This window comes from Heterobasidion irregulare (assembly GCF_000320585.1).
Source record: "Heterobasidion irregulare TC 32-1 unplaced genomic scaffold scaffold_12, whole genome shotgun sequence".
NCBI lineage: Eukaryota > Fungi > Basidiomycota > Agaricomycetes > Russulales > Bondarzewiaceae > Heterobasidion > Heterobasidion irregulare.
In genome coordinates this window covers 1,486,636-1,504,618 of record NW_009258208.1, presented here as the reverse complement: position 1 = coordinate 1,504,618, position 17,983 = coordinate 1,486,636, and the positions used below count along the sequence as shown (strand labels likewise).

The 17,983-nt window shown below is 49.5% G+C and overlaps 6 protein-coding genes across 6 annotated transcripts; 2 read left to right on the top strand and 4 right to left on the bottom strand.

Moving 5' to 3' along the window:
* Positions 1–533: 533 nt before the first annotated feature.
* Positions 534–3,196, bottom strand: HETIRDRAFT_66536 (uncharacterized protein; the record flags this gene model as incomplete). Its single annotated transcript, XM_009553601.1, has 9 exons — positions 534–658; positions 715–1,235; positions 1,294–1,385; positions 1,439–1,766; positions 1,824–2,025; positions 2,099–2,439; positions 2,514–2,810; positions 2,867–3,066; positions 3,126–3,196. The coding sequence occupies 9 exons, from the start codon at positions 3,194–3,196 to the stop codon at positions 608–610; spliced, it is 2,103 nt and encodes a 700-aa protein (XP_009551896.1). The 3' UTR covers positions 534–607.
* A 924-nt stretch (positions 3,197–4,120) lies between these two features.
* Positions 4,121–8,358, top strand: nps3 (tridomain enzyme adenylation-thiolation-dehydrogenase; the record flags this gene model as incomplete). The annotated part of the gene is made up of 18 exons (XM_009554102.1): positions 4,121–4,442; positions 4,489–4,815; positions 4,870–4,938; positions 4,989–5,048; positions 5,104–5,135; positions 5,192–5,323; positions 5,378–5,431; positions 5,491–5,573; positions 5,633–5,777; positions 5,832–5,993; positions 6,047–6,065; positions 6,122–6,272; positions 6,330–6,387; positions 6,437–6,696; positions 6,756–7,290; positions 7,360–7,393; positions 7,445–7,588; positions 7,649–8,358. The coding sequence occupies 18 exons, from the start codon at positions 4,121–4,123 to the stop codon at positions 8,356–8,358; spliced, it is 3,297 nt and encodes a 1,098-aa protein (XP_009552397.1).
* Positions 8,359–8,904: 546 nt separating this feature from the next.
* HETIRDRAFT_390575 (uncharacterized protein) lies at positions 8,905–10,996 on the bottom strand. The gene is made up of 11 exons (XM_009554101.1): positions 10,709–10,996; positions 10,469–10,652; positions 10,174–10,412; positions 10,107–10,121; positions 9,994–10,054; positions 9,779–9,927; positions 9,610–9,714; positions 9,455–9,551; positions 9,345–9,400; positions 9,167–9,288; positions 8,905–9,106 (listed from the first exon to the last, which is right to left on the bottom strand). The coding sequence occupies exons 1-11, from the start codon at positions 10,937–10,939 to the stop codon at positions 9,028–9,030; spliced, it is 1,338 nt and encodes a 445-aa protein (XP_009552396.1). The 5' UTR covers positions 10,940–10,996; the 3' UTR covers positions 8,905–9,027.
* A 647-nt stretch (positions 10,997–11,643) lies between these two features.
* hal1 (putative halogenase) lies at positions 11,644–13,819 on the top strand (the record flags this gene model as incomplete). The annotated part of the gene is made up of 11 exons (XM_009554100.1): positions 11,644–11,667; positions 11,736–11,793; positions 11,852–11,894; positions 11,944–12,040; positions 12,094–12,136; positions 12,192–12,238; positions 12,296–12,641; positions 12,726–13,019; positions 13,084–13,237; positions 13,300–13,412; positions 13,464–13,819. 11 exons carry the CDS (start codon positions 11,644–11,646, stop codon positions 13,817–13,819), a joined length of 1,575 nt encoding a protein of 524 aa, XP_009552395.1.
* Positions 13,820–14,131: 312 nt separating this feature from the next.
* HETIRDRAFT_422754 (uncharacterized protein) lies at positions 14,132–14,896 on the bottom strand (the record flags this gene model as incomplete). Its single annotated transcript, XM_009554099.1, has 2 exons — positions 14,132–14,689; positions 14,741–14,896. The coding sequence occupies 2 exons, from the start codon at positions 14,894–14,896 to the stop codon at positions 14,132–14,134; spliced, it is 714 nt and encodes a 237-aa protein (XP_009552394.1).
* Positions 14,897–15,710: 814 nt separating this feature from the next.
* On the bottom strand, positions 15,711–17,293 carry HETIRDRAFT_329596 (uncharacterized protein; the record flags this gene model as incomplete). Its single annotated transcript, XM_009554098.1, has 2 exons — positions 15,711–17,039; positions 17,090–17,293. The coding sequence occupies 2 exons, from the start codon at positions 17,291–17,293 to the stop codon at positions 15,711–15,713; spliced, it is 1,533 nt and encodes a 510-aa protein (XP_009552393.1).
* Between the last annotated feature and the right edge of the window lie 690 nt (positions 17,294–17,983).

Sequence of the window (17,983 nt, the reverse complement as noted above, 5' to 3'; positions counted from 1 at the left end):
TTGCGGTCATAGGTGGTTCAACGACCGCACTTGGAGTGCAGTGCGTGGACGGTCCCAAGTTGAACCTGCTGAGTCTCTGCGGCTGACGAGGCTCTAATTCCAAGTCCGCGAACTCAGAGAACGCCTCGTTGATATCCCAAATTTCGAGTCCCCATGACCGTGATCACGGCGCTCATACCATTCGTTTTCCCCGCAGGCAAAGAGCCAGGCACAGCAAACCATGTGGGGCTGGAGTATATTTAGAGAACCCTGTATTCACTGTCGATTGGAGCTGGGTTCATCAGCTTCTAATGGCGCGAGATGGCCTTCCCAATTCAGACGAATTAGACCAGCTTCAACCCATCAGAAGTCTTGCATGACCCAAAGTCTCACCTTTCCTATCATTCCGATAGAGCTCTGCAACCATTCAATGGCAGCGTTGACCTTACCTCAGAGTCCCGTCTTTGCCGGTTGAAGATTTGAGAGTTATTCTCATTGGCTCTTGAGTTGAGACATGTTATGGCTCATGAGATTGGACTTCGCGGCATATGGTAGCATATGGTTATTTATAACAGCATAGATGGATTGAAAATAATTGGATCTTCGAGTATATTGTGCTGCTATTCCTTCAACAAAACAATTCGGCAATGACGGCTTCAATCTTGCCATCCAAGATTGCCTGGAAGGGTGCACGTCAACTGGGAGATTCGACAGGAAAGATGAACACGTGCATACTTCATGAATCAAGGACACATTTTGTCCAATCGTGACATCCGTCGTGCCCAATCCATGGGCGAATAGCTCGTCGTTCTCCTTTCCGTGCATCGCGATGCCCAGCGTGACACGGACAAATTCGTACACTGGCTTTGTCCTCTTGAGCATCTTGCTTGCGGGCGCGGGTCCACGACTACCGCCTAGGTATTCCTCGCGGAGAGATACTATGAACGATGTGGCACGAGAGGCCACTCTGTCACAGAAGTCCGGGAAGACCGCCAGTGCTGATGTACTATCGACTGATGTAGCGAAGACATCTAGGAAGACTGACGAAGATGACGAAACGACCCTTTTCATGCGGGGTGCGGTGTCCATGGTGGTTGTCACGTCCAGCGTTTGGTACATGATGGAAATGGTCTTCTGCAACAGCGATGTTGGTTCGAGCGCTGACAGATGCCGATCGAATCGGGCGTGTAGTTCTTCTTCTACTATAGTAGCAAGGCCTAGGCGGAATTCGGCATCCATGGTGCGAAGGTCAAGGGCTACAATGAGCTTCATTGGTTAGTCTTTTACGGCGTCTGGATGAGACGTGGGACGAGCCTTGACAAAGAGCATATAAATGCGTCGCCATCAACAGGGATAGCACTTGGACAGCGCTGATGGTCATGCGACCTGAGATGAGAGCCAATGAACTTGGTGATAACTCAGTCAGATGTTTACCCGTGACAAAGGATTTGTTACTTACTTTACAGCTTGATTGTGCATCTCCGCGGACTGGATATGGGTTGACACAGGGCTAGCAAGGTGTCCGAGTTCACTGACATATGCGGCCATAGCAATGTCCAGGCCCTTGGTGTGGTAGTTGAGAGACGGATCGGTCGCAGCGAGCGACGGTGGAAGCCCGCGGTTCATACTAGGGTTCATCAGCTCTGTTGCCTGAGTGAAGAGGAGCCTGCCGATGTGATGCAACGCCAATCTGGTCTTCTCCATCGCATTGGTCACCGCCATAGCTTGGAAGTTGCCTCCATGGTGCACCTTGCCGGCCTCGCCGTCGAATAAAGGGTTGTCCGTGGCTAGAGCGCCCCTATGTTAGCGCCAGGGTGAATAGAGTTACTGAAGGATGACTAAACTAGAGTTGCACTCCAAAGTGACAACGGTGATTGCCGACAGTATATCTTCTATTTGTGGCCCGAGATACTGAGGCGCCGTGCGCAGAGGATAGCGGTCCTGGCGCAGTTCACCATCATCTTCGTGAATAGAAGTCTCGCAATTTACATCTTTCGCCAGGCGACTGCCCTCGAGGAGCGCCCAGATAGTGCCAGCGGCCTCCATCTTGGAAATCAAGGGTCAGATGAAGAAGTAATGGATCAGATGCCTCAATTGATAAGGGTACCAACACGCGCACCTGTCCGGGGTGGGGCCGTGCAGTGTTGTGTATAAACGGATCGTAGTTCCCCCTGGACCCGATAAGTGCCTCTGTGCACATAGCAGTGGATATCAGTGCAAGCATTGTGAGAGTAACTGTCGTGTTCATTGATAGTGCAGCCACGGACGCCGAGAACGCAGTCCCGTTCAGGAGCCCAAGGTGTTCCTTTGCCGCTAACGATATGGGCTCAAGGTGGTGGTTATCGAGCGCCTCGCGAGACGATATTATTCGACGCGTGCCGGAGGTCGCGAGGCCGTCGAAAACCCTGATAGAAGAGTTTCCCATAAGTGTCCCGGCGACATAAGACAGAGGCGAAAGATCTATTGGTTCAAAATTCACAAAATTCACCAATGAGACCGTTGACCATGTCAGGTGTCGTGAGAGAGATGCTTACCGCCGGAAGCAGAGATGCTGCTACGAAGCGGGACGAGAGGAACGACATTCTCGCGTAGGAGGTCATTCATTCTCTCCAAAAGTTCCCATCGCACACCAGAGTGGCCGCGAATGAGCGAGTTGATGCGTATGGCGATGGCACCTCGCACCCATGACTCAGGCATACTGGTGAAGGCGAGAGGATCGAGCAAAGGGAGGACCGACGAGGAGACTGTTGGGAATGTAGGGAGTACTCCGACATGGAGATGTTGTAAGAGTGCATGTCCAAGAGCAATAGGATCGTTCGTGCGAGTATCGGCTGCATACACAATGATCAGATTGTGATGAAATATTTGCAAAAAGAAAGTTTTATACCGCTTCCTCCGAATCCCGTGCTCACGCCGTATACACTCTTCTCTTCCTCCACTATACTAACTACAAGGCTACGGGACTTTTCAAACCGTTCCCTGATTTCAAACCTGCTGCTGAGCACCAAAGGCACAATATGTCGCGCTATTGCTACGATAGCCACGATAGACAGAGACTGTCCGTCAACAGTGATGGCTTCACCATTTCTGAAGCAAACTCGATGCATGAGCCAGCATGTACGACGAAGCTCAGAGTGTGCACCTACCTGTAGTTTTTGAGTTCATTATATGACTTAATGAATCGGGAACGAAGGCACAGATCGCCATGATGTTCCATGAAGAGTCCAGCGTCCTCCCGCAAGTTGATATCGTCATTAAATTTAGCGGTAGAAATAACCATGGCAGAGGAGGGACAGCTGAGACGAGAGTCTGAGAAGACAATGATGTCCCCAGCTATGATCTTGCGGGTATCTTATACGCGTGTCCGTCAGTCTTCAAATATCTATGAAAATTATGAAAATAGGAAACCATGAAGATACAAAAGCCGTTAATCCTCCTCAAAAAGGTATGGAATACAGAGTCCTTTGACGTGACAGGACTTTGAGCATTCAATGAGGCATTCTCACAGCGCTCTATGATCCTGTGCCATGGTGGTGTTAGAGGCGTAACATGAGGGTCCGGACTTCGCGGTGTTAATGCTCGTACCTTAGTCTGAGTTCTTTTAAGGGATTAGTCTGAACCTCAAGCTCATGCAACTCCTTACATAGATCGGTAATTTTCTTGTTGGGAATTCTATCAATAAGAGCGACGGATAAAGGCCTTCATAAAGTATATGCCGCAAACCCTGAGCAAGGACACTTGATATCTCTCTAGGGGAGGCGCCGGGACCGATGTGGAACAAGAACGACTTCGTGCCTCACGTAATGTTGTTCCGTGGATGAGATTTCAACTTTGAAACTCCGACGATCCGGGTCCGACCCACGAGCTCCCACGAGCCGTTTTCCTGACGGATTCCGAAGGGCTGGAGACACACCGGCTTCCTTTTTGTTTCCTTAGGTTCGGACGTTTGGTGATGGAGAGTAATACACTCGCGCCTTATTCTCATTTCGCTGATTCGAACTGCCACAGAGTCTCCATTCATGACATATGGCATGCATGGAACGTCGTGGCGGCGCTATCCCTCATTCGAGCTTGAGGCGATAGAGAGCCTGACTTAAAACCTCGTAAACCTATTCTCACTGGTCTTCAGCGTTCATCCATAATGTCCGATTCCTCTGTCCCAGACAGTACTCCTCAGGGTATGAATTGCCCAGCGTTCAATCCCCCCCCTCTCGACGGAAGCTATACAGTCCCGGAATTATTCGGCTACAATGCGAAGCGCAATCCTGAACACCCGCTTTTCGTGTTTGCTGATGGTGAGAGAAAGACTAGGACGATATGCTTCGCCGAGGCCTGGAGAATGATCCGACGTACTGCACGCAATATTCAAGGCCATTACAAGGACCTGCAAAACTCCAACGATGTTCAAAAGATCAATAAACCCTTAGGACAAGGATGCATAATTGGCATTCTTGCTGTTGGAGGTTTGTGTGTCGCCACCAGTGGCAATTGATACTCACTCGCTTTTAGATACCATCAGCTACTTCTGCACAATCGTGGGTATCATGCGCCTCGGCCTTGTCCCTTTCCCAATATCAATACGCAACTCTGCCGTTGCTGTAGCACACCTTGTCAAGGAATCAAATATTACTCAGCTGCTCGTGAGCCCCGATCCTGCCATGCAGCATCTCGCCTCCGACGCCATAGCGATTCTTCGACGAGATGAAATCTATCTGGAGACGCTCCCAATGACTCAGTTTGTCGATATCGCGGACGAAAGTCACCTAAACCCGGAGGTGGAACTTAATTTCGAGAAACTGAATCTGGACGGGGTTGCATGCCTGTTGCATTCTTCAGGTCTGTATTGGTGATATTACCCTTTAGACAAATCATTCGACCTTTCACGGCTAGGGTCAACCTCATTTCCCAAGATCATCACTGTCACAAACCGCACAGTCTTACAGTGGGCAGCGCTTCCCTGTAGGTCGAATCTCAAACATGATTTTTATTCTAGAATCTAACCTTCGAAGGTTATGGTCAGGTTGACTTATGTGGGATGATCATGGGTGTGCACGTCGTTCCTCTTTTTCGTGAGTCTGTATTTTTTATGGTCCAAGCGCAAGTGATGATTTCGGTTGTCTTCAGATGTGATGGGAATTGACAATATATTTAGAGCTGTGAGCGTTCTCCTCCCAAAATCTATGTCATGCTCACACGAAATTGAGGTATACAGGTAGCCACAGGCATGGTTCTCGGTGTATATAAACCATCATCCCCTCCGGTCATTCCAACACCAGAGTCTTATTTGGAGGAAGCGCTTGCCACCAATAGTAGTATAATATACTGTGTACCCTCCTTTGTTGAGGTTCGTTGGATGATCATTCAGAACACCGTATCTGCTAAATCCGATTTGTCGTAGGCCTGGTTTCGCGAGCCCAGTAACATACCAGCCATAAAGTCTTTTCGAGCTATAGTACGTTTTTCCCTTTCACGCTGTCTCGTTTGTTTTGATAATGCTTCTTCGGTGCTAAGTCGTTTGGTGGTGCACCACTGAACAAAGCTATTGGAGATCAACTTGCGAACATGGGTGTTGCGCTATTCCCGTTCTACGGCTCGTGAGTTTCTCGAATTGACTGGCCTCAGTCGTAACCTAATCTACTGGATCGTTTACTAGTTCTGAGACTGGTTGCATCAGCATGTTCATGCCCTCAGACGTGCCTAGCACCGACGAGTGGGAATATTTCAAAATCTCGCCTCGTCTTGTAGTCGAGATGTTGCCTCAGGAAGGCATGACCGACGTGTTCGAAATCGCTATCATAGTGCGTACATGACAATCAGCTTTCTGCGAAATCAATCCTCATGTTTCTGCTCAGCACACCCCGCATTCGAAGCCAAATGTTATAAATTCGTCAACAGGCGATGGGCGAGGCGCCTACCGGACGAATGATTTGCTCCAGCGGCACCCACAAAACCCTTTATTGTGGAAAGTGTTCGGACGCGCAGACGAACAGTTGATGTTGTCCAATGGCGAAAAGGTGGGTTCAAACCCTGTAGTTTTGCAATACACCGCCACTCACTCACTTTGCAGACGAATCCTGTTCCACTAGGTAAAGATCAGTCACGATTATCTCCGTGGTAGGAATCTGACTTTTTGGGATCGCAGAGGCGATCTTGGTGCGAGACACCCGCGTCGCATCTGCCATCATGTTCGGTCGGGGTCGGTTCCAGAACGGTGTTTTGATTGAACCGAAGAAAGAGTTTGCTTTCGACCCACGAGATGAAGTGAAACTGGCAGAGTTTAGGAATATAATATGGTGAGTCTTGGTATGTTGTTTGTTGAGGTTATTGGAAGTTTACAGGCGGTGACGTAGGCCATCGGTGGAGAAGCTGAATCAATTTGCACCAGCACATTCAAGGTTGTTCAAAGAGGTACGTCGATCGACTCATCCAAACTACAACTTGTTGAAATCATTACTAGATGATCATTGTCAGCAGCCCATCCAAGCCGTTCGAATACACCCTCAAAGGAACGCCGAGACGTCCAATAGTAATCAAGGCATATGAACAAGAGATCAACGATTTATACAATTCAATAGTCGACTCATCTCAAACCGATCTGCCGACTCCGCTGAAATGGACAGAGAACGAGACGCTCGACTTCATCCGTCTCGTAGTCAGAAATGTGATCAAGTCCAAACCAGACGACAATATCGATATCTTTCAGGAAGGATGTGACAGGTTTGTGCGTGGATTTAGTTCTGCGCATCCGAAATTGACCTTGGGTGGTATATCTGTAGTCTTCAAGCGACATATATCCGAAATTCGGTCGTCCATGCCCTCAGGCGGTCGACGACCATCTCAGTCTCCGGTATCGCAAACAATTTCGTGTACATCAATCCCACAATTGCGTCTATGAGCGCGTTCGTCTCGAGGATGCTCAATCCCAAAGGTGAACAATCTCTACCACGACCTCAATTTCAAACAAAGACCCAGGAGATGAAGCAGCTGCTGAGAAAATATACAAACGCGTTCCCTGTTCACATTCCGGCTCTCGGTGAAAACGATCAAGCACAGGTCAGCGATGCCGTTCTCCTAACGGGTTCGACTGGCCGCGTGGGGTGCCACTTGTTGGCCCAACTCATCTCGAACGGATCGGTCACGAAAGTGTATGCCTTGAATCGGAAAGGACGTTCTGATGTGAAAAGGCGCCAGAGGGAGGCATTCCGCATGTGGGGATTGGATGTTGAGCTTGCGGACTTCGCCAAGGTGATGTTTTTGGAAGGAGATCTGTCGAAAGCAGATCTAGGTCTTGGGCAACAGATATATGGAGAAGTAAGTCTCCGATTTCGAAATGGACCATTATCGACTCGGCTCAATTATGGCTTCCACGTGTCTGACCAGATCAAGCAAACGATTACCGGCATTATCCACAATGGTATGTTGCATCCCACTTACCTATACGGTGTCAGCTAACGCTCACGATTAGCCTGGCATGTGGATTTTAACTTGGCATTGTCCTCATTCGAACCGCTTATCTCGAGCGTTCACAAGATGGTCTCTCTTTCCCTCGGCTCGTCACATCTGACACCCCCTCATATCTTATTCGTCAGTTCGATCGCAGTTTTTGCAAGTGAGTCTTATATTTTGTTGCACACCACGGGTGACACAAAACTAAGTGGATATCCTGTAGACCATACTTCCGCCGCTGCGGAAGAAGTACCAATCGACGACCCAACTGTATCTGTCGGGACTGGGTATGGTGAGAGCAAGTGGGTGGCAGAGAGTATTCTGCTGCACGCGATGAAGGAGAGAGGCGTTCGAATCAACATCGTGCGCGTCGGTCAGTTGTGTGGAGATTCCCTCGTTGGAAGATGGAATCAGAAGGAGTGGGTGGCTTCAATGTTCCGCGGCTCTCAAGTCATAGGCGCCGTACCACAGAGAGATGAGGTCGGTGTCAGTTTCGGATGTGCAACGAAGGAGACTCATGTGACAGCACAGGCGATCTCGTGGCTTCACACGGATGTCGCAGCTTCTGCTGTGTTGGACATTCTGGGCTCCGACCGGCTTGTTCTCCACCTCGTGCACCCGAAGCCTGTCGACTGGAGCCTGATATCAACTACTGCATCAGCGCTCTTGAAGGTTCCGTCCATCCCCTACCTTGAATGGCTGTCCAAATTAGAGCGAGCGCACAAGGACTCTATATCTGACCCTGACGCGCTCGAGAAGAATCCAGCCTTGAAACTGATCGACTTCTTCTCGGGGATGAAGAATTCGGTTGTCCTTCGTACTGATCAGGCTGTAGAGGTTTCATCTCGTTTGAAGGCAGCCAAGGCTCTCAAAGGGGATGACGTAGAGAAATGGGTCGCTTACTGGCAAAGTCTCGGGTTTCTCGCTGCATAAGTAGCCATGTGTCTTGTGTCTCGCTGCGTGAGTAGTCATCTATTTCTCTTGTGGAGCAGTTAATCCGTCTGTACCAATTATGGGAGCAATCATGATGGAACTCCCTATAATTCCCGCTGTGATCATACATTTGTAGCTTGCACAACCCTGAGGCGTTACGGCTGCTTGTAAAGCTGTGAATACAATTTTGAAATCTCCTTAAGATCCTTCGTTTCTTTTTGGAGTGGGACAAACAAGTCTGAAAGCAAAGGGGATGCCAATGTCCCGTACCGATTTCCAACGCACTTACCGCCAGTACACGCGTCAATTACCACTACCGCCCATCGGAGGCCGGACGTTGGTATTTCCTTTGCGCCCAAGCCTGTTCAGGCTCGTTTATCCCACTCCAAAAGTAAATAGGGATCAGATCCGAATGTCTATGGATTTGCAAGTAGCTGTGAGATCACACAGCAGGATTGTGGGCAGTGTGATGTAGACACGTACGACTGTACCATGTTGACTCGTGTGTCACAGCATGTCGGAATTTCGGTAAGTGTCAATCGAATTGGTTCAGAAGCTCCCATTTCATCATTCAGGTCAGGGTACAATGTATACACTTGTATACACAGCAATCACGGCAGTAATCGTACACATCGACTGGGGCGAGGTCAAGGCACCGAGGGAGACGGGTCACATATCAGCTTCAAATTCAACGAGGCCCGTTTCCAGGAAGTCCCATACTTGGACGAAGCGCAGTCCGGCTCGCGCTCTGTGTTAGAGAGGACATGATGGGTCAGAGTTGATGCCACAAGGCAGATGATGAACGCACCCGATGTCCTTGAACTCGTTCAGGGTCCTTTCGCCCGCGTTTAGCAAGATAAGCATGTTGACGTCTTGGAGATACGTCCTGGCGCTCCCGTAGCCGTAGTTCGGCAATAAGGGTTCAGGCGCCTGGACCGCGGACATCGAGGTGAGATGCGAGTCGACAAATGGCACAAATCACTCACTGTTTCCATTCCTGACTCAGGCTCAAGGTCGACGTTAGACGGCACAATGTACTCATCTAGAGATGATTGAGATAAACAGAAAAGAGTGAAAGGCGATCACAAGAACATACGAATGAGGACGCGACTGCCGGGTTTCAAGGCCGCACGTATATTCTTCAATATCCTGATACAATCGTCGACCGGCCAATCGTGAATGATTTGTCGTACCTTTATATATCTCGTCGTCAGTTTCTACAGCCTCAGCAGGCAAGAAAGACAAAATTACATAGTAGATATCCTGATCCTTGACCGGTGGTCCCTTGAAGAAATCAAAGGGAGTGAAATCGACGCGGTGTTCAATAGCAGCAGCAGGATACTCGTTCTTCCAGAGCTATGAAAGATTTCATGATTAGAAAAGTAGAGCAAGTTTGATCATGAAAAGAGCTTTTGCTCACGGTTCGCGCCTGTTCCATGATGTGAGGAAGGTCTTGCAGGGTGAGATGCAGGTTGGGGTACTTCCTTGCCAGCTCAATAGAGACCATGCCTACACCACTACCCACGTCACAGACGGTCGTACCGGTAGGAAGATCATTCCAAGGAAATTCTGCGAACAGTGAGATGGTAATTGTCGATGATTGTTTAGAAGAGACAGGTCAAGTGCAAAGCATACGGTTGATTACGCCTTCCAGGCCAGTGATCTTAGCCAGGCCTCCCATAGCACGTTGGAATTGCTACGACGCCAATCGCGATTAGCGGGGATTGTATCAGCTATCGTTGCCTTACCGCGTTTGTATCGGGCTGTAAGGGCCATCTTTAACAGATATCGTCCAGAAGGAACATTAAAGCGTACATGTGCATGGAAATAGTCGAACATCGTGCCGTTGGGAATCTCATGTCGAATGCCCCATGCCCAAGCCGATCGTCGCGCCTCAAGCGAGTGACTGTATTCCGGATCGATCAATGCGTCGTAGAAGTTGGACACGGCGCATTTGTTGGTCTCATTTGACCTCATTTGAACGAGCGAGCTAACGGTATTTTCCTTCAAAAGTGTCAAAGACAGAGGGTTATTGGCGAAAATGTTGGGCTTCGCTACGAACAAAATGTCATCAGTCCTGCACTGCGTAGATTCTCGAAAGATAGCATACTTTCACGAAAACAATGCGTTGCTGCGAGGCAACGCATAATCCTCAGCAGTTTCCCGGAGTGAAGGTTTGTTTTCTCGGCTATTTCATCAACGTGCATTCCTTCCGGACGAGTAGTTAAGACATCGGCGACTCTCGAGTTGACGACCACACGGAGGCAGGCTACGTCATTTGTGGCTAAAGCACGCTGCCAGATATCCTATTTAGTAGACATAGGACAGCCACAGCCATGAGCCTACGCACAGTAAACATGGTCAGAGCTGGAGGGGTGAGCGTGATGGAAACCTGACGACATGCGCCTTCAAACACTCGAAGGGCTTTCTTCAAGGCAATTGTATCTTGAGGCAGCTGAGGCTCAACCCTTGCATCGATGGACGGGACTTCGCATCCGGCAAGTTCATACTGCTGAATGGCATCCTCGGCAGCTGAATTGATGAGGACCAACAAAGCACGAATCGTGTCTTTAGGGCCCATCGTTGCACAAGTCTCGGGAGATGAGGGCGTAATCAACGTGCTGAGGTGAGATTCGGGAACGGAGCAGGGAGGCGCCGTTCACTTAGATACATCATATACATCCGCCCCATAATCTTATTGAAGGAAGCGTATTTCATCGAAGCTGCGATGCTGAAAGGGAAAAGTAAAGGAAAGATCCGGCCAGCGCCATGCTCGGATTGGCCATGATCATGCCGAACTGTGTCGCGACCTAATTTGGAAAATTGCAAACTTGGTCCACACCACCTAGCTGTGTTTAGGAGAGACCAACCCATGACTCTTGAATCAGTCTGCTGAGACTACCATTTTACGTAGCGCTCCCAAGTATGGAGCCATCGGCGAATACTCGCGTTCCCAAGCCTCCTTGGTTCTAAGGAACTTTCCCATTCTGGGCCGCTCAGGGTTGCCGCAGCGTCGAAAGATATGGAAACTCTAATTCCATCGGCCGTACTACACCCTTCGATGCCATACGGCACCCCCCATGCATGGATTTGGAAGGATTGTCAATTGTGAGACGCTCCTGCTTATCTGAAAACATCTCATTGTACATGCTCTCATCCCGAGAGGCACGCGCGAAATTCGGAACATGAATACAGAGGACAGCCTCTAGTGATGCGTACCCATCGTTTCAGTATGGTATTAAAGGCATTCAGCCATTTTCGAGTCCAACAACCCCATCGAATCCCATGAACTCCTTAACTCATCCTGTTGTTCGTATAAGCCATCTCATCGCATGTCATATTCAAACTGAAAAACAAATCAGTCTCTGACGACACAGATCCTAGTAATAGGAGGTGGTCCTGCAGGCTCATATGCCGCTACACTTCTTGCCAGAGGTGTGGGCAATATTTCTTTGGTTGAATGTGCTGGCTTACTCTATTTTGCGCCGCCCAGAGGGGTTTGGCGTAACCCTACTTGAGCGGGATGTGTTTCCGAGGTGAACATCTACAGTGCTGCATTGCATTTGGCGTGCTCATCATCTCTAGGTATCACATTGGGGAGACGCTTCTTCCCTCGTCAGGTCCATTTCTCTCATTGATAGACGCACTGGGACTCATCAAATCGCATGGATTCACCCCGAAGGTGATGATTTCGTAGATTTCTCGTACCCAATCATCTTCTGATAATCTTTATAGAATGGTGCTGCCGTCAAACTCAACCAATATAGTCGTGAAGGGTGTTCGTCCACATTCAGAGTCTATTAGAATCAACATCACCGACATGAGATTTACAGATACCGACTTCGTCTTGCTGAACCCTGAGAATGAATCTTGGAACGTCGTGAGTATCTTTCTGACTTCCAATCTTCATCTATAATTCAGCAGTGTGCCATGACAGATTCGATCCGAGTTCGATCATCTTCTGTTGAAACACGCGGCCAGCAACGGTGTACAAGTCTCAGAGGCCATCAAGGTCGTCAAGATCCATTTCGACCAGGACAAGACAACCGGACGTCCCGTCGCTGCTGACTGGGAAGACAAGAGTGGAAAAAAAGGAACTATACGATTCGACTGGCTTGTGGATGCCTCTGGGAGAGCGGGGATCATGTCCACACAATACCTGCACAACCGCAACTTTAAGCAGAGCTTGAATAATATTGCGTGCTGGGGCTATTGGACTGGGGGTGCAGCCTATGCTCCTGGAACCTCAAGGGAGAACGCGCCGTGGTTCGAGGCTCTCACCGGTTCGTTGTTCCTCTTTTGATGGGTTAGTCCAATGGAAAAACAAAACATTCATACTTACCGCAATCGGCATGTCTGTAATATAGATCAGTCAGGTTGGAGCTGGTACATACCTCTTCATGACGGTACCGTCTCCGTGGGATTTGTTATATCTCAGGAGTACAGTATTTCCAAGAAGAAGGCTACTCGGGAACGATGCCAAGGCACCGAGGCATCCATTCTCACTGAACACTATCTAGAACAATTGCAGTTCACGCCCGGAATGGCAAAGCTGCTCGAGCATGCGAAGCTAGCGAGCGGAGTAAAGTCTGCCAGCGATTGGAGCTACTCAGCATCGACCTTCTCCGGCGACCATTTCAGACTCGTGGGGGATGCTGCAGGTAAGGAACTGCTATGAGTGATTCAGTCGATCTCAGAACAGACCACTGAACACGAAAATGATAGCTTTTATTGATCCTTTCTTCTCTTCCGGTGTTCACCTGGCTTTCACGAGTGGGTTGTCTGCTGCATGCACCATCGCAGCTTCCATTCGTGGCCATTGCAGCGAGCAAGAAGCTAATACCTTCCATGACCTTAAATTCGGGACGGCTTATACTCGGTGAGCAGTTACCCACGTCGTTTCTCGTCAACTGACCCTAGACCCAAAAAAAAACTACCTAGTTTCTTGCTGATCGTCATTGATGTGTATAAACAAGTGAGGGCGCAGAACGTCCCTGTTCTTCAAGATGTCGACGAGCGCAACTTTGATCGTGCGTTCACATCTCTCAGACCAAGTAAGCAATTCCGTCTCTGCTCAGAGAGTCGGTGGCTCATACCACGCTCAGTTTTCCAGGGTGCTGGGGAAGTTGGAAAAGAGCTCACGGAAGATGAGGTGCAATCAGCCCTTGAATTTTGCGCTAACCTCTTCGCACCCGCTGATCCCGAGATGCACGCGGACGTCGCGAAACGTCTCGATCGCGGGCTCACGGCTGCTGATGGGCCACTCATGACACCCAAGGCTGTTGTCGAGAGATTCGGAAAGGACGACGAGGAAGCAGTCCAAGTCTTGCATCAGATCAACGCGCGGAGGCAGATCCATCCCATGTTCGACGTTCATAAGCATTTCAGTCGCGAGGCGTTCGAGGGTTTGATCACGATATGCACTAGGGGGAACCTAGGGTTGGAAAGGGTGCAGACATGAATCGGGGTGAAGCGCGAAGAGTTGATCCTGCAGTGTTTCCGGACTTCGTTGTTTCATTTGATCAGAGAAGTCATCGTGTATGTAATTTTACAATCTGGCAATGAAATATTTCTTGGACCCAGGAGGGAACCCAACCAAATTTTCAGACATGCCATGCTGCACGATAGAGGAGAATCACATAGGTTTGCCTTCATTTGATTTCGAGACTGGACAAAACACAGTTATTTTACAATAATCACGAAACGTCGATCCACGGTAAGTCGTAACTTGAATGCATGCGATACAAGGACTGGAGACATCAGGGTCATACTCTCAGTAGAAGCCTGGCACAAGTTTATACCTGACCTTCCTGCTCCATGCCTGCCACTCTGTCCCGAACCTATCTTCCAACATCTTATCTTCCTGACCGGTCCTCCAGACCATGCCTAGAGCGAGGTGAACATACCAAACGAAGTAAAACAAGGAAAACGTTTTCCCTGCCCTAGTCTCGAGCCAACCACTCTCTCTCATCCAAGAACCCTCTCCAAATGCGCATAAAACGGATCCTATGTATCCAAGAATCATGGCCGTGTAACCTGGGTGGCGGACCCAAGCGTAGGGTCCGGTCTTCACAAGCTCGTGCTTGGGCCGGATAGTGAGCTCGAAGGTAAAAAAGCGGCCGAGGGCGCGATAACAGAGAATTCGGATTGATACGCAGGTGATCAGAAGGATCATGCTACCAAGGAATGAAGGAGTGATTCTGATCGCTGTGGACTGGATTGGCCTTTTGAGAAGGTATAAGAGCAACTGATGAGCGGTAGGACTGCTATGCTCCATATTGCGGGCATATATTGTCAGTGCTTCGCAGAGGCACACGATCCACGATAAAGCCTAAGATGAAGGCGTCAGGAGTGCGGTAGCACAACGAGCAAAGGATATGACCTTGGTTAAAACTGGGCCCCAAGCCACCCACGACTGTGACCATAGATCTTTGTAACTCGATGACTCTGATCTGGGTGGAGGGGGATTGGGAGGAGTAATGCTGCGATGGAAGCAGATCCCAGCAGCGAGGAGTACAGGGAGCTTGATCCAGACCATACTCTCCGAAATGACGGAAGAATAGTTCCAGCGACCTTTATAAACGTGAGCTCAAGATGCTAGAATGAGAACACCAAGGTTCCAGAACATGACGGAACATTCAGAGTATGTAATAAATGAGTATCATTGAACTATGAATTGAGAGTTCTATCTGTGCTGTATCACCTCGGGCTCCAGGGGCCGAATTGTACGAGAAGACTCTGCGTGCCTTAGGGTTTGATATGGAAAGGGTGATAGTCATCACCATATAAAGGCTGCGCCTTACGAGTGCCCGCAGGTCAAGTTCATTCAATAATATGGCAATGGGACCAACACAACTCTGTAAAGATAAGGAACTTAAGGCTTTAGTACGGCCAGTAGCTTGATTCTACGCTGAGGTGGGTGTTCCGTTTAGGGGATACAACCGTCCGATGAATGCAACTGAGAATGATGGAGTGATCCCCGGACGAGCCTCACTGATACGTCCAATCCCTTACCTTTGTTTACCTTCAGTGTAGATTAGATTCTTGGAGGAACTGTTTTATAATTCAATCTGGAAGGATGCATTCGACCCCGACCATGTCAGAATAAATCTGGCAATACGGGGGATTGAACCTATGGCTGTGATGAAAATTGCGTGACGATGGTCGTGGTCAACTGACGATCACAATGGTATATGTCATGTGTGGTGTAGTACACTCGAGTGCGGATCTAGAAGGAAAATATATATATAACAAGGGTCAAATTCTGTTAGAAGAAACATCGATGAGCGCATGGCAAACTTGGAGACCGGAAAGCCATTCAACGCACCCGGAAAATATGCTATGAAAAACCATCACCACCGCATAGGCGGTGGAGGAAATATCATGGGTTCCTGCCTCCCTAGCGTCATCTTCCTGCACTCCTCCAGGAGAAGCTTTAGCTCTGATACATTCGAAGGCTGCACTGTCTCGTCCTCCTCGTCCTCGCTGTCACTCTCCTCCTCTTCATAATCAGGCAGATCTCCCAGCAGCGCCCCAGTACAATCCTCGAGCCTGACGCCTTCCCTCCGACACTGCTCATCCCATCTCCGCCACCGGTCAAAACAGCCATTTTTGTGCTCGGGTCCGTCGCTCTTTTCCAGCTCACGAAGTAGCGTGCGGTTGAGCACACGGATCACCTTGAGCGAGGGCAAGAACCGCCGTGTGAGCTGGGTGAACGTGAGGTCGTTCGTGCGCTGAATGAGATACGTTGCTACGGGACTGAGGATCGGCACCATGCCACGTGGTACTGAAGGCGTAAACGCGTGCAGGAGTTGATGCAGCCCTATGTGCGTAATGTGTGCGTGCGGCGTGCGCAGAAGCGTCGGTTGAGGCGCGTTGGGATTCGCGCTGTTGGCCTCCGCGTGAAAAGGAAGACGCCAGTCCGGATTGAAGCAGAACGTCGTCAGGACGGGGCAGAGATCGAGAACAGAAGAAAGATCAAAAGCGGGGATGGTATTCAGGTCGAGAAAGGTGAGGCCGGAGCCATGCTGTTTGAGGAATCCGATGATGTCGGGGAGAACATGACGCTGAGCGACGAAATCGAGTGAGAAGGATTCCAGTACAGGGAGCGTCCAACCAATGAGTTGTTCCAAAAAGTCGGTGGATACACCACGGAGGTCGAGTTGCTTGAGAGATGGCATTGTAATTGCCAGGCCACCAGCCGACCCAAGGAGCAAGGTCTTATCGTCAGCATCGCCAACGAGTGTAGACTGGGGTGGGGGATCCAAATTGATAAAGGCTGACACCAACGAGGGCAAGGAGTCCAGCGCCCAGATAAGCCTCGGAAGCGCAGCTGGAGTGAGAGACCAGTGTATAGAGCGGAGTGATTTCGTCGAAAACGTGCATAGCGCGTCAGCGATAGGGAAGAATGAAGGCGCTATAGGCCAATCCACTGTAAATGACTCGAGATTGGGACACTGGTGTATGATCGAAACGACCATAACTTCAAGCTCTGAGAGTGTACTCCGACGCGTAGCATAGAAACGATAAATATGCAGGCGCCTAACATACCACCCGAGCGAGGAATTGCGATCAAGAGCAAAACAGAGGGAGGGTAGTTTCGAGGGCTCCACGACGAATAAGAACCGAAAGAGAAGATGATAGCCAACGCGATACCATTGTCGACAGGTGTACAGTAATGCCTTGCCAACGGTGTGAGCAGTGTCAGAAGTGGCATTGGACTTACACACACCTTGATCGCAGCATATGTCCTCTGCTGCTTCCTATGCAATGCGTTCACAGGGCTGATGAGCGTCCATTGATCTTCGTACCGATCCAGCTCCCAACAAGATTCTGACATGACGGTGGGAAGGGTATGGTTGAACAGGCCATCGTCATCGATAGCGAGCTCGAAGATTTGGACCAAAATCTCGGCAGGAACTGAGAAATGGCTCATGGCTCCTCTACCAACCAAAGGGCGGGAATTTCAGGTCGAGCAAACGCCAGTTATATCAATCGGGAGAAATCGGCTGGCGGATGGTACGAGCGAAGGTGGACAGGTATTGAAACTTTGTTTAAGGAAGCCACACAACGAGTAAGCATGTCGCCCTCGCAGGAATCATCTCATAGAGAAATCACTGTGCAGGAACACTCACTGAATTACGAGACACCGGGTCTCAAGCACTCTGGCCTTAGTGATTATCCACCAAGAGGCCTTATTTCTACAGTGAAAGTTTCACGAAAAAAGGGAGAGCCGTTCAGTGCATAAGGGGGTGACTTTCCGTGCTTACTAGGACTGTCGATGAGTGGGCTGGTAGTGGTGAGGATTTGGTATGAAATTACGATTGTCATCATGAACGTTGCTGTCATGAACAAACAGTAATCTCACGGACGGACCTACAAAGACAAACAAATCGTTTCCAAATATGGTGAATTGTGGCGCGGATCCGACTTGATCTCAAAAATTGACTGCACCGACACAGCCGACACCGACGACACCGACAACAAAAATGCCATCCGCGTGCGCTGCGCCGATTTCTGCTTAATATATCGCAGACTAACTTCTCTCTATCAGAGTACCCAAAACCTCCTGGGCCGACGACGTCGATGAGCTCGGTCAGTCCGTATCCTCTACCCCCGAATTCTC